The 12,862-nt window shown below is 41.3% G+C and overlaps 1 protein-coding gene and 1 pseudogene across 4 annotated transcripts in view; one reads left to right on the top strand and one right to left on the bottom strand.

The window, feature by feature from the left end:
- The window catches only part of KDM4C (lysine demethylase 4C), a 390,541-nt gene that overhangs the window by 50,231 nt on the left and 327,448 nt on the right, over positions 1 to 12,862 (top strand). For all 4 annotated transcript variants that reach the window (XM_012451385.2, XM_012451384.2, XM_064381825.1 and 1 more), the window contains exon 4: positions 225 to 339. In XM_012451385.2, coding sequence (XP_012306808.2) covers positions 225 to 339 — 115 coding nt within the window. The remainder of the gene's footprint in view (positions 1 to 224; positions 340 to 12,862) is intronic.
- On the bottom strand, positions 850 to 1,931 carry LOC105716618 (poly(rC)-binding protein 1-like; annotated as a pseudogene).

The raw sequence follows: 12,862 nt of genomic DNA, 5'->3' as shown, positions 1-12,862 counted from the left end.
TTCTAATAAATTATAAAGTGATATTGAGTTATTTAGCCACCTTAAGAATATTCAGATAGCTATGTAAATCAGTTTTTATGTTTACTTGTTAAATTTGACAACATGCAGTATTTTCATTTTGGTGGGATTTTAAGTTTAAGAAAGTAATGTAGATCAATTTTGTGGGAAAAAACCCTAAAACTGACTTACTGGTTTGTACTTTTTTTTTAATCTACCTTTTACAGGTATTGTACTCCAAGATACTTGGATTACGAAGATTTGGAACGCAAGTACTGGAAGAACTTAACTTTTGTGGCCCCCATCTATGGTGCAGATATTAACGGGAGCATATATGATGAGGTACATTCATATTTACAGTGAATTTTGTAAATGATCACTGAATGTGATAGTTTTGTTACCATTTAAGCAGGTTAGAAGTGGTCCTTTGTTGTGCTTTTAGGTGATCCGTAATTTTTCAAAGGACGACAGGAAATACTCATCAGTAGGATTTCTGCTGCTGGTATTTTTCTTTTCTTTTTTTTTTTTTTTAACCAATCCGTTTTTTTTAATTCTTAAATTCTTGACATTACAGAACTAAACTGAAATTTATTAACATTCCACTCTTACATTTCTTATCGACAAACAAGAAATAAAATTCCCAAAACAAAACTAAAAACAGGGAAAAGCTTATAAAACTAAATATGGATCCCAGCATTAACAACTTAACAGAGAATGTGATTTTTAAATTCTTAGCGGATGATAAAGTTGTGTAGAAACTGAACACTTACAAATTATTTAAAACCTGGAATCACTGACCAGAAATTACACAGTTGGATCATGGGAAAACAGCAGAAAGGGGTTATGGAGGGAACCTACACTGTTCTAGCTGCACCCCATGCCCTTCTCAGAGGAAAGCCTGGCATTGATTAGATACTGGGCCAGACTAATACTGGCAGCAGAGCCAGTGATAGTAACCTGCCTACCAGAGGAGCCTTCCACTGGGTTGGCAATTTTGATCTGGGCCCCGGACATCTGGCGAATCTCATTAATGTTGGCGCCTTGGCGCCCCATTATGCAGCCAATTAAGTTATTTAGAATGGTGAGTTCATGGGTGGTTTGAGTAGATGCATCCAAACTTGCCCAATAGCCTTTCATCTCTGGAGAGCTGAAGTTAATTCCGGCGAATCCAGTCCCGCTGCATCATGGCAAAGTGAGACTGTTGTCTTGCCACCTGGTTCAGCTTGGCCAGATCGAGTGGAGAAATGGTGTGTTGTCCTTGAATCGAGTAGGCATCTAGAGGTGGTCCCTCCAGGTCATGGGTGGCGTGGGGGTAACCCGCAGCGTCGCTGCACCAATCTTGGCCGCCCGCGCAGATGACTGGGGAAGCTGGCCGGCAAGGGCTGGTACGGAATGGTCATGACTCTCCCTTGCGGAGACTGGGAGAGCGTCTCCAGCATGACCAGGCAGATCTGCTTGACACACTCGGTAACGGACTGCGGCATGCCAGCGATGGTGATGACCCGCTTGGTGGAGTTGGACAGCATATCCCTCGCCACCAGGACCTGCGCCCCCGTACTCTCGCGGATCTCTTTGATCTTACAACCGCCTTTCCCAATCAGGGAGCCGCACTGGGTGGCCGGCACCACCAGCCTCAGGGTGACCGGGGGCCTGCTGGCCTTGGTGCTGTTGGTCATGGAGCTGTTGATAACTTCCTCTAGCTTGTAGATGATCATAGCGAAAGCCTTAAAGATGGCATTGGTGGGGCCGGTCAGAGTGATGATTCTCTCCGGACAATTCCCCTCCGAGATGTTGATCTGCGCGCCACTCTCCTCGCGGATCCTCTTAACCGACTCCCCTTTCTTCCCAATGATGCTTCCTACTTCCTTTCCTTGCATAAGAAGCCGAATGGTGAGAGTCACATTTAGTCCACTTTCAGTCGCACTGGCATCCATGGCGAGCGGCGGGCGGCGTTCGGGGGAGTTGGGCACGTTATGTGGTCAAGTCTTTGGCGGCTGGCGGCGGGAGGGGAGGTGTAGGCCCAAAACTGCCGGCGCGAGGCGAGCGAGGGCCGCGGGAGCGAGCGGGAGCGGGCAGGAGGCCACAGCGTAGTCTCAGGGGCGGTCGGCGGCGGCGGAGGGGGCGAGCGGGGCCGGGAGCGGCGGGCTGGCGGGTGGGCGAGGGCGCGGCGGTGGCGACTCCAGCGGGTAGCCTCGCTGCTGGTATTTTTCAAACCGAAGCTAGGTAATTTTACAAATACCTGAAATTGTTCAGAAGTAACATGATATGTGGCTATCTGGCTGATCTTTTCACTACATTACTTTTTAAAGCAAAAATACATTATAAAAATGTTTGGAAAACAGGAAATATGATCCACCATACTGACACCTTAAAGCAGAAGCAGTATTTTAGATATATTTTTCCAGTACTTTCCCTCAATCATTAAAAAAAAGTTATATTTGAACAGGCTTATATTGTCCTTTTTTCCCACAAATTTTAATAATTTTTTTTTTTTTTTTTTTTTTTTGAGACGGAGTTTCACTCTTGTTACCCAGGCTGGAGTGCAATGGCGCGATCTCGGCTCACCGCAACCTCCACCTCCTGGGTTCAGGCAATTCTCCTGCCTCAGCCTCCTGAGTAGCTGGGATTACAGGCACGCGCCACCGTGCCCAGCTAATTTTTTTGTATTAGTAGAGACGGGGTTTCACCATGTTGACCAGGATGGTCTCGATCTCTTGACCTCGTGATCCACCCGCCTCGGCCTCCCAAAGTGCTGGGATTACAGGCTTGAGCCACCGCGCCCGGCCAATTTTTTTTTTTTTTTAAAGTACATGTTACCAGGCGCGGTGACACATACCTGTAGTCCTAGCTACTTGGGAGGCTTAGGTGGGAGGACCGCTTGAGCCCAGGAGTTCTGGGCTGTAGTGCGCTATGCCGATTGGGTGTCCGCACTAAGTTCGGCATCAATATGGTGACCTCCCGGGAGCGGGGAACCACCAGGTTGCCTAAGGAGGGGCGAACCGGCCCAGGTTGGAAACGGAGCAGGTCAAACCTCCCGTGCTGATCAGTAGTGGGATCTCGCCTGTGAATAGCCACTGCACTTCAGCCTGGGCAACATAGCGAGACTACATCTCTAAAAAAAAAAGTACATGTTGCTGGGCGTGGTGGCTCGTGCCTGTAATCCTAGCACTTTGGGAGGCCGAGGCGGGTGGATCACAAGGTCAGGAGTTCGAGACCAGCCTGGCCAATATGGGGAAATCCCCGTGTCTACTAAAAATACAAAAATTAGCCGGGTGTGGTGGTGTGCACCTGTAGTCCCGGCTACTCGGGAGGCTGAGGCAGAAGAATCGCTTGAACCTGGGAGGTGGAGGTTGCAGTGAGCCACGATTTCTCCACTACACTTCAGCCTGGGCAACAGAGCAAGACTCTGTTTAAAAAAAAAAAAAAAAAAAGGTACATGTTGCTGGGTGTGGTGGCTCAGGCCTATAATCCCAGCACTTTGGGAGACTAAGGTGGGTGGGTCACCTGAGGTTAGAAGTTCGTACCTGCCTGACCAACATGGTAAAACCCCGTCTCTACTAAAAATAACAAAAATTAGCCAGGCATGGTGGCAAGTGCCTGTAACCCCAGCTACTTGGGAGACTGACGCAGGAGTATCACTTCAGGAAGTGGAGGTTACAGTGAGCCGAGATCATGCCACTGCACTCCAGCCTGGGTGACAGAGCGAGACTCTGTCTCAAAAAGAGTACATGTTATTATAGTCTTTCTAGCCATTTTTCATGGGGACTTAATTCACTGGTTATGATCCAGTTCTTTTTGCCTTTTCCTGATACTTTAAAATCATAATTCTAAAAATTCTTTGTCTTTTGAAACCTTCTGTGCCCTCTCCCATTATTTTCTTTTTAAATTTATTTTATAATTTTTTGAAATTTTTATTGAGATGGGGTCTTACTATGTTGCCCAGGGTGATCTTGAATTCCTAAGCTCAAGCAATCTAACTGCCTCGGCCTCCTAAAGTGCTGGGATTAGAGGTGTGAGCCACGAGGCCTGGCCCATTATTTCCTTTAGAAAAATTTCTTATCTACTAAAAGGTGAAACTAGTGCAATACACACCTGGATACCCTTACTTAGGTTCACCAGTACAGGTTAAGCATCCCTAATCCAGAAATCTAAAATCCAGAATGCTCCAATGAGCATTTTGAGTGTGATGTTGAAACTCAGAAACTTGGATTTTGGAGCAGTTTGGATTTTTCAGATTAGGGATGCTCAACCTGTAAGTATAATGCAGATACTCCAAAATGAAAAAAAATCTGACCTCTGAAATACTTCTGGGCCCAAGCATTAGATACTCAACCTGTAGTTAATATTTTGCCACGTTTACTTTATGTTTCTTTGCCTCTCTTTGTCTCTGTTTCTGTCCCTATCTCTTTCTCTCTGCTGTAACATTTGATATATGATGCAGACATCATGACAGTTCACCATGAATTATATAAGCTTGTATCTTTTAATTACAAGGGAGTTTAACATTTATATAATGTTATCTAATATACAGACCATATTCAAATTTTCCCAGTAGTGTTATAACTCCCCCACCTCCCGCCTTGAAGGTTTCAGTCAAGGATTCCTCTTTGTAACTAATAAGTGATTTATAGGGTGATACTTAAATATTAGGTGACTGTCTGTCCCTAACAGCCTTTCATTCAGTGGATTTGGCATCCATCAATAATCCTTGCCTAAATCCCATTTTTATTTTAAAACCTTTTTTATTTTAAAATATAAAATAAGCTGGAAAGTGCATAGAACATAAACTTAGAGCTTTATGAATTATAGTAAAGTGAACACCTGTGTACCATTTCTGACACCAAGGAGAACATTACCATCACTGTAGAATTTTCTTACACTGAGGAAAACATTACCAGCACTGTAGGATTTTCCCTTTTCCTCCAAAGGTAACCAAATATTCTGACTTTAAGGTACTTACTTCCTTCTTTTCTTTCACAGTACAGCGAAGTGTGGCCTGTTTCTGAATTTTATATAACTAGAATCATTCAGTGTATATTCTTTTATGTCTGGCTTCTTATATACCTTCTTACGGTTCCACGCTTCTTGTGTAATATAGCTATAGTTCATTAATTGTCATGGCCGTGTCATTCTGTTGTATGAATATGCTATATAATAGTATTTGCTCTCTTGTTAATAGTTATTTTGGTTGCTTCTAGTTTTGGCTTTTATGCACAAAGCGTCTGTGAATGTTCTGTGCATTTTTCTTGGGCATATACATAGAAACAGTCATAGAGTATATATACATGGTTAGATTTAGAAGAGAACTTTTTTTCCAGCTTATACTTCCTATAGCAATATATTCAAGTTTCCATTGCTCCACATCCTCTCTAACACTCCGTATTGTTATTTCTTTCATTTTACCTATTCTGTTGGTGTGTGTACTTGCATCTTTTGGTTTTAAGTTGTATTATGATTTTTTTCCCTTATGTTCACTGACTGTTTGGATTTTCCCTTTAGTGAAGTGCCTGTTCAGGCCTCTTATCTGTTTTTCTTTTTTTCATGCTTTTCTTTTTCTTTGCCTTAAATTCCCTTTTCTGTGGTTTTAGCAATGCTTAGTGGTTTATACTTTATATATCATGCATACGAGGTAGTAGCACAGGTTCAGATTTTATGTATGAATTTTTAATTGCTGAGCACTGTTATTTCAAAGACCATTCTTATTTTGAAGGCATTATATGATATTGTAGAATTAAGTTGTCGTATTGGAGGGAATGATGGCTATATAATTTTCTTATCAATTAAAGATGCATATTGAGGGATATATGGTTGAAATAACATGAGGGCTGGGATTTATTTTATTTATTTATTTTTGAGACTGAGTCTTGCTCTTGTTGCCTAGACTGGGGTGCAGTGGCACAATCTTGGCTCACTGCAACCTCCATCTCCTGGGGTCAAGCTATTCTCTGCCTCAGCCTCCTGAGTAACTGGATTTCAGGTGCCCGCTACCATGCCTGGCTAAATTTTTTTTGTATTTTTGGTAGAGACAAGGTTTCGCTGTATTGTCCAGGCTGGTCTTGAACTCCTCACCTTGTGATCCACTCACCTCTGCCTCTCAAGTGCTGGGATTACAGGTGTGAGTCACTGTGCCCGGCCATGTTTTTCAGTTACTTAAGGAAATAAAGCAGGATGGATATAGATGAAAGAAGATGGGCTACACACCCCCCCGACACACCCCCACACACATACGCTTTTTTTTTTTTTTTTGAGACAGTTTTGCTCTGTCACCCAGGTTGGCATGCAATGGCATGATCATGGCTCACTGCAGCCTTGACCTCCTGGGCTCAAACAGTCTTCCTGCATCAGCCTTCTATGTAGTTGGGACTACCTGCCAGTGCCACCATGCCTAGCTAATTAAAATTTTTTTTTTCTATAGAGACAGGGTCTTCTTATGTTGCCCAGGCTGATCTCGAACTCCTGGGAGCAAGCGATCCTCCCTCCTCAGCCTCCCAAAGTGTTGGGATTACAGATGTGAGCCACTGCATCCAGCCCAGCAAAATATTTATAATTGAAGCTAGATGACAGACTGGTGTTTTAAATACGCATATGTTTGAAATATTAAAAATAAAAGTTAAAAAAAGGAAAAATAGCCTTTCTTCATTCTGCATCTGAATTTTTATTAGTATAAGTAATCTCTTATGTTGAGAATGTATTGTTTATTAAAGTAGTATATGTACATGTAGGAAAATTGAAAAATACACAAAAACATAAAGAGAATAAAAAATTGCTCATAAGGTTACCAAACAGGAATAACCTTTTTATAATTTCCTTTTGTTCTTTCTGTTTTATGTGAGTGTGTGTATATTTGCATGCCTGTGTTTGTTGCATGTTTACCACCAAAGAGTTAGGAAGGTTTTTGCATTTGTTTTTGCTTTTGAAGTATTTCTAATATTGCTTTCCAGAAGGATCATTTCAATTTCTTTTAGCATAAGCCACATCTAGACTACCAGTTTCAAATCGTACCTTGTATTAAATGGTTGCTAGATTTTTTTTTTGGTTCAGTTTCAAGTGTATTCTTTGCTGATTTATTCTTTAGTGATAATAAATCTCTTATGAACTAAAGATAAGTTTAGCTGTTGTGGGCAGATCATTAGATTTTGCCCATAGGCAAGGCCAAGTTATTCACATGTGTGATAAAGAGGAGGGCTCAGATGGAGACCAAGAGCAGCTTCTAGTGGTTAGAGCAATTGTCTGGGAAGGATGTGGTAGCAAGTAGAACATGTGGGAAATTGATGGTGAGGGATGTGGGCAGAGATGGGAGTGAGCATATTGGAAACATTTGTGTGGGTCTGTTATCTTTAGGCTTCCTTAAAGAATGTGGCATCTTGCCTTGTTAAACCAGCTTCTGTGCGATTTCCACTGGAATGGAAGAGGCTGCCTAAGTACTGTTGGCCTTTTGCACTTAACAAAACAGGGGCCCAGAGTGGGTCAAGTGCTTTTTGAAGAAAGTTGGGAGGCTAGTAAAAGGGACGTGGCATTCTCTTATCCCCCACACCAGTGTTAAAGAGGTCATTATGCATAGTCAGTCTCATAGTTGTGGAAATATGTAAAACTAGGTCTTTGTCAACTACATATTGCCCCTGAGCTGATGGGCATATTTTGTACCTTCTCCATAGTTTCATCCTGTGGATGGATCCTGACAAACATTCAGGCTTCTGAGCGGAAGGTTGAGCTGATGGGTCATCCAGATCCTGAACTGAAAGTTGCCTGAGTGCTCAAAAATAAAATAAAACTCAATCTAAGTTTTTTTTTTAAACCACCTCTTAAGATAACCTTTTTGCTATTTTTGCATATATAATTTATTCCTTATTTTTGGAACAAAAATATGTATTTTGTTTCGTATTTTTGCATATGTAATTAAGAGTTAGAAATAGCATGTTTGGGATCATTTTCAGAACAATTGATATAAAAATGTCCTGAATTAGCTTTGTGTATTTGATAGTGAACTAGCATAAGCATTGACTGTAAAGGTGAGGTTGATAGACTTTGGTTTACAGTGCTTATCAATTTACTGCTTGTGTTTGAAAGCCATTTACTCATTGGCATTGCTTCAAGGGAACATTGACTTTAGACTTCAGATTTGAGTAACTTTTGTTATTAAAATCCAATGAACAAAATCCACTGGTTTGTAAACATGCAGTTTAAAAACATTCCTCATTGTTTACAGGTTTTAGAGCCGGGAATCTATCATTTTGGTAGGACCTACCAGGCAGTATTTTATAGAATTTCTGCAGGCTCTGTGGAAACATTTAGCAGCTTCTGAGGTGGACTGACATTTTCAATGCTTTTGTAGCATAAAGAAAGACATGAGAGAAGTGTTGTAAACTGCTTCTGGTAAATAAAATCAATCACACTCAAGACATCTAAATTCAAACAAATGAAAAATAACTTGTGTTTACCCCCCTTGAGGCAGACAAAGAATAACAAAAAGAGTGCATTAAAGGGTATGGATGAAGGGTGAGTGCAATAATAGCTTACTATCAGGAATGTTTGAATTCATTGTAATGAATGTGCATTGAAAGAGCCCATGGATTGTTTTGCTAGTGACTGTCCTATCTTTACATTGTTTAATTCTTTAGTTCAGTATTTAAATTGTATCAAAATGATTTCTTATGATTCATGGCATTATTTTGAAAGGAATTTCAGAGTTATCAAATTGCAGTTTACTTTTTTCTTGAATTTCTATTGATGGCTATTTCCTTTAATCTTAAAAGAATGGCAAGAAAATCGTAGCCTTTTTTTTGGTGGGGGTGGTAGTTCTTGTACAGGGTTTGGGGAGATAAGAGAAATAATTGGTGCAGGGTTCAAAGATGGATATGAATCCTGCTTCTCAAATGGTTCATAGACTTAGTAGGGTGAAGGGACAGTTGGTGCAGTGAGCTTGACTCTTTGCAGCCTGTGGAAGAGGCGCTATGAGGAGGCCTGCATTCAAGGAAGACTTTATGGAGGGGGAGGACATCTGAACTTGGACTTGATGATTAAGTTCCAGTGAAAGGAGAGAGAGTGGAAGGTGGGACAGGAGCTAGGTAAATTGAAAGGTGAGACCACACCTAATAGTCTCAGTATTTTTGCTGAAGTTGCAGGTTGTTTGCTGAGCAGGAGCATAGGAGGGTGAGGCAAAACTGGAATAGCAGCTGTGGGATATGGGAGAGAGGCTTGAGATAGGGCTGTGGGCCTGTGTCATGGATCTGACCCATGGCCCCTCAGCAGCTTCACCTGCCCTGTTTCAGAGTCTGAATTTTGTCTCTTAGCCCCAGGCAAATCTTTTAAGGAGCAGAGAAGTGCCTTGTAGTTTTGATCCAGGCTGAGATACAGCATAAGAATCAGGAGTGAGGTTGTTCATGGACTAGATCAGAATAATCAGCTTCGATAGAGAGGGAGAAGGGCCTGGAAATCCCCTGGCTTGAGTCTCGGCCTCTCATTCATTCTTTTATGTATATTATTGTACTTTAGGTTCTGGGGTACATGTGCAGATCATGCAGGATTGTTGCATAGGTACATACGTGGCAATGTGGTTTGCTGCCTCTGTCCCCCCATCACCTATATCTGGCATTTCTCCCCATGTTATTCCTCCCCAACTCTCTACCCACTGCTGTCCCTCCGCTAGTCCCCTGCCAACAAACCCCAGTGTGTGATGCTCCCCTCCCTGTGTCCATGTGTTCTCATTGTTCAACACCCTCCTATGAGTGAGAACATGCGGTGTTTGATTTTCTGTTCTTGTGTCAGTTTGCTGAGACTGATGCTTTCCAGATTCATCCATGTCCCTACAAAGGATATAAACTCATCCTTTTTTATGGCTGCATAGTATTCCATGGTGTCTATGTGCCACATTTTCCTTGTCCAGTCTACCATCGATAGGCATTTGGGTTGGTTCCAGGTCTTTGCTATTGTAAACAGTGCCGAAGTGAACATATGTGTGCATGTGTCTTTTTTTTTCTTTTTTTAATTTCTGTTTTATTTTTATTTTTTTCTTTTGTATGTGTCTTTATAATAGAACAATTTATAATCCTTTGGATATATACCCAGTAATGGGATTGCTGGGATCTGCTTTGTTGCTCAGGGTGGTGGTGTGATCTTGGCTCACTGTAACTTCCACCCCCTGGGGTTCAAGCAGTTCTCCTGCCTCAGCCTCCTGAGTGTCTGGGATTATAGGCGCATGCTACCACACTGGGCTAATTTTTGTATTTTTAGCAGAAACAAGGTTTCACCATGTTGGCCAGGCTGGTCTTGAACTCCTGGCCTCAAGTGATCTGCCTGCCTCGGCCACCCAAAGTGCTGGGATTACAGGTGTGAGCCTCTGCACCTGGCTGGCCTCTCTTTTATTCTGCTGCTGCTTTCAGAGCTTGATTTCCTTAGGTTATACTAAAAAATCTGAACCCTTAGGTTATACTAAAAAATGTGAACACTTGGGGCAGTGACCTATGGCAGCAGTAATACAACTTAAGCAACTTACTATTTTTAAAACCAAAATACCAAGACTCTCAAAGGCATGGGGTGAATCCAGCCTTTGGGTATATGATGAAGAGTAGGGTTTGGCTGTCAAGTTCTGCCTTTTGCTGGTTTTTGTAATAAAGCATTATTGGAGCACAGTCTTATTTTTTCATTTATATATTGTGTATTTTTGCATTACAGTGGCAGAGGTGTTAGTTGTGACAGAGATTATATGACCATCAAAGCTTAAAATGTTTATTTGTCAGCCTCTATATAGAGAACAATTATTTGTTCTTGGGGGAAGATCTGCAAATCCTTTCTGAGATAGATGGGATATAAATAAAATTTGAATGTTCTCAGGAGGATGAGATTAATATAATTGACCACATTGATTCATTGTAAATGAAATTGGAGCCTTTGGTGATTTCAGGATCCTTCTGTAGTTGAAAAAAGATCTTAGAAATAGAACCATCTTTGGTCCTGTGTAAGTCCTAGATGATTCTCTGGAAACAGTACACATACATGAGGAACTTAAGATCTGAATCTTTTTTTTTTTTTTGTTATATTTCACTAAGGGCTAGTCTGTGGATGAAGTTTTAATCAGCCTTTATTAACTGCCTTTACATTAAAATACTCAGCACTCTGTTAGAAACAGCATGGGAAAAGAAATTAAAAAAAAAAAAAAAAAGAAACACCATGGGAATTTCTTTAGGAAACAAAACAAACACACAAAGATAAAGATAAAAGAGGGACAGAGAGAAAAAAAGTCCTATAACTGTGTGAAGTCATAAGATTTGGCTAAAGGACCTGCAAGTCAGCAGATGTCTGTCTAAAAGACAGAAGATACATTTCTGAGGTGGCCAGTAGCCATGTACACCAGCATCCACCTTCAGAGCTGCATCTCTTTTTTTCAGTGTGAGAGCTAGGTAGAAATAGACATCGACATTACCTACGTTAGTGCAGTGACAAAGGAAGTCATCAGGCTTGTGTTTGATGCTATTTTGGGCTGCATTTCTAGCAATATCTATCATATTGCATAATGATGATTCTTCTAATGATAATGTTATTAAATAGAGGTATAAAATGAAGTTCTATATGTTTTACTCATGCTGGCTATTATCCTCATAATCTATAACCCTAGATGGACCTCTAAGTATATTGTGTGTATTCAGGTCTTCTTTGCAAGATTTTCCCGTCCTGAGTGGTGTGACACATAGCTCCTTCCCTAATCCTCATCTCTAGCCTCCAACATGCAGGCTTTCCAGTTGAATGCTTCATAGCATAATATGCAGGGCAGTCTTCAGTGGCCTTTCTGAACCAATGTTTTACACCAACAAGGGGGTTAGCTTATCTTCATTATCAGAGTACCCATGGAGCATTTTAACCTTTTTATGGGATAACATTTCATAAAGACTGAGAATTTCCTGTGTGTGTAACCATCTTTGATGATAGTTTTCTGCAGATCACTGGAGGATGATAGCCACACTTCACCATAAGGGGATGCTGCCCCACCTGTCACCTTCAACTTCTGCTATCTTACGCTGTGCTTGGATCTTTCAGACCATTTTGCACTTGCTTTGAAACTCGGCTCCTTCACTGAATCAATTTTGCTCCTTTATTTTTGCTGCCTCCAGATCTCCAAAGGTGTCCCCCACCCTCTTCTGTACCAGCCTGATAATCAATTGTCTCCTACCCTTAGAATGGCAATGAGTCCACTGCACAAGGAATTTCTCTTGTTTTTCAAAATATTGAGTCACATCGTGAAGCTCTTCAGGAGCAACTCTACCATGTTGAGGAGATTGGGACGTGTCACGTTATTATCTGATGGGCCTCCTTCCTTCAGTACACGCCATCACTTCCAACTCTTCATAGGCTTCTGTAGGTCTCATATACTCACTTAACTTTCTCCTCAAGTTTTTCTACTTTTTCAGGAGACATTTTCACACATAATGATGGGAAGATGACAGCAGTGATGCCAGTACATTTAATATGGGTGCTAGGCATAATCCTTTTGGGAAAACATCGGAGATGCAACTTAGCTGCAGTCCATATTCTCTGACCTAGACTTGTATACAACTGAAATAGGTCTGTTGTTGGACATCATCACAGAGAGTCTTTGATTTGGACAGTGAATATTGGGTAAAAATTATTATAGCAAATATTTGGAAAATGGTAACAGAAAATGAAGGTTACTTGTATTTATTTTTGTGGTATTTCTTTTCATGGCTATTTCTTCTGCAGTAGACTCTGAGTTCATTGATGACAGGTGTGATTTCTCATGTACTTCCTAGCTCCAGTCTCTAGCATAGCGTCTGATGAGTGCATGGCATTGGAAAAATAGCTGTGAAAAATAGTGTGATCTGATAACAGACTACAGGGTGGTCTGATTACACCA

The sequence above is a fragment of the Aotus nancymaae genome, unplaced genomic scaffold (genome assembly GCF_030222135.1).
Source record: "Aotus nancymaae isolate 86718 unplaced genomic scaffold, 86718_ANA_hifiasm-v0.15.2.pri h1tg000003l, whole genome shotgun sequence".
Taxonomy (NCBI): domain Eukaryota; kingdom Metazoa; phylum Chordata; class Mammalia; order Primates; family Aotidae; genus Aotus; species Aotus nancymaae.
This window is presented reverse-complemented; position numbering and strand designations above follow the sequence as displayed.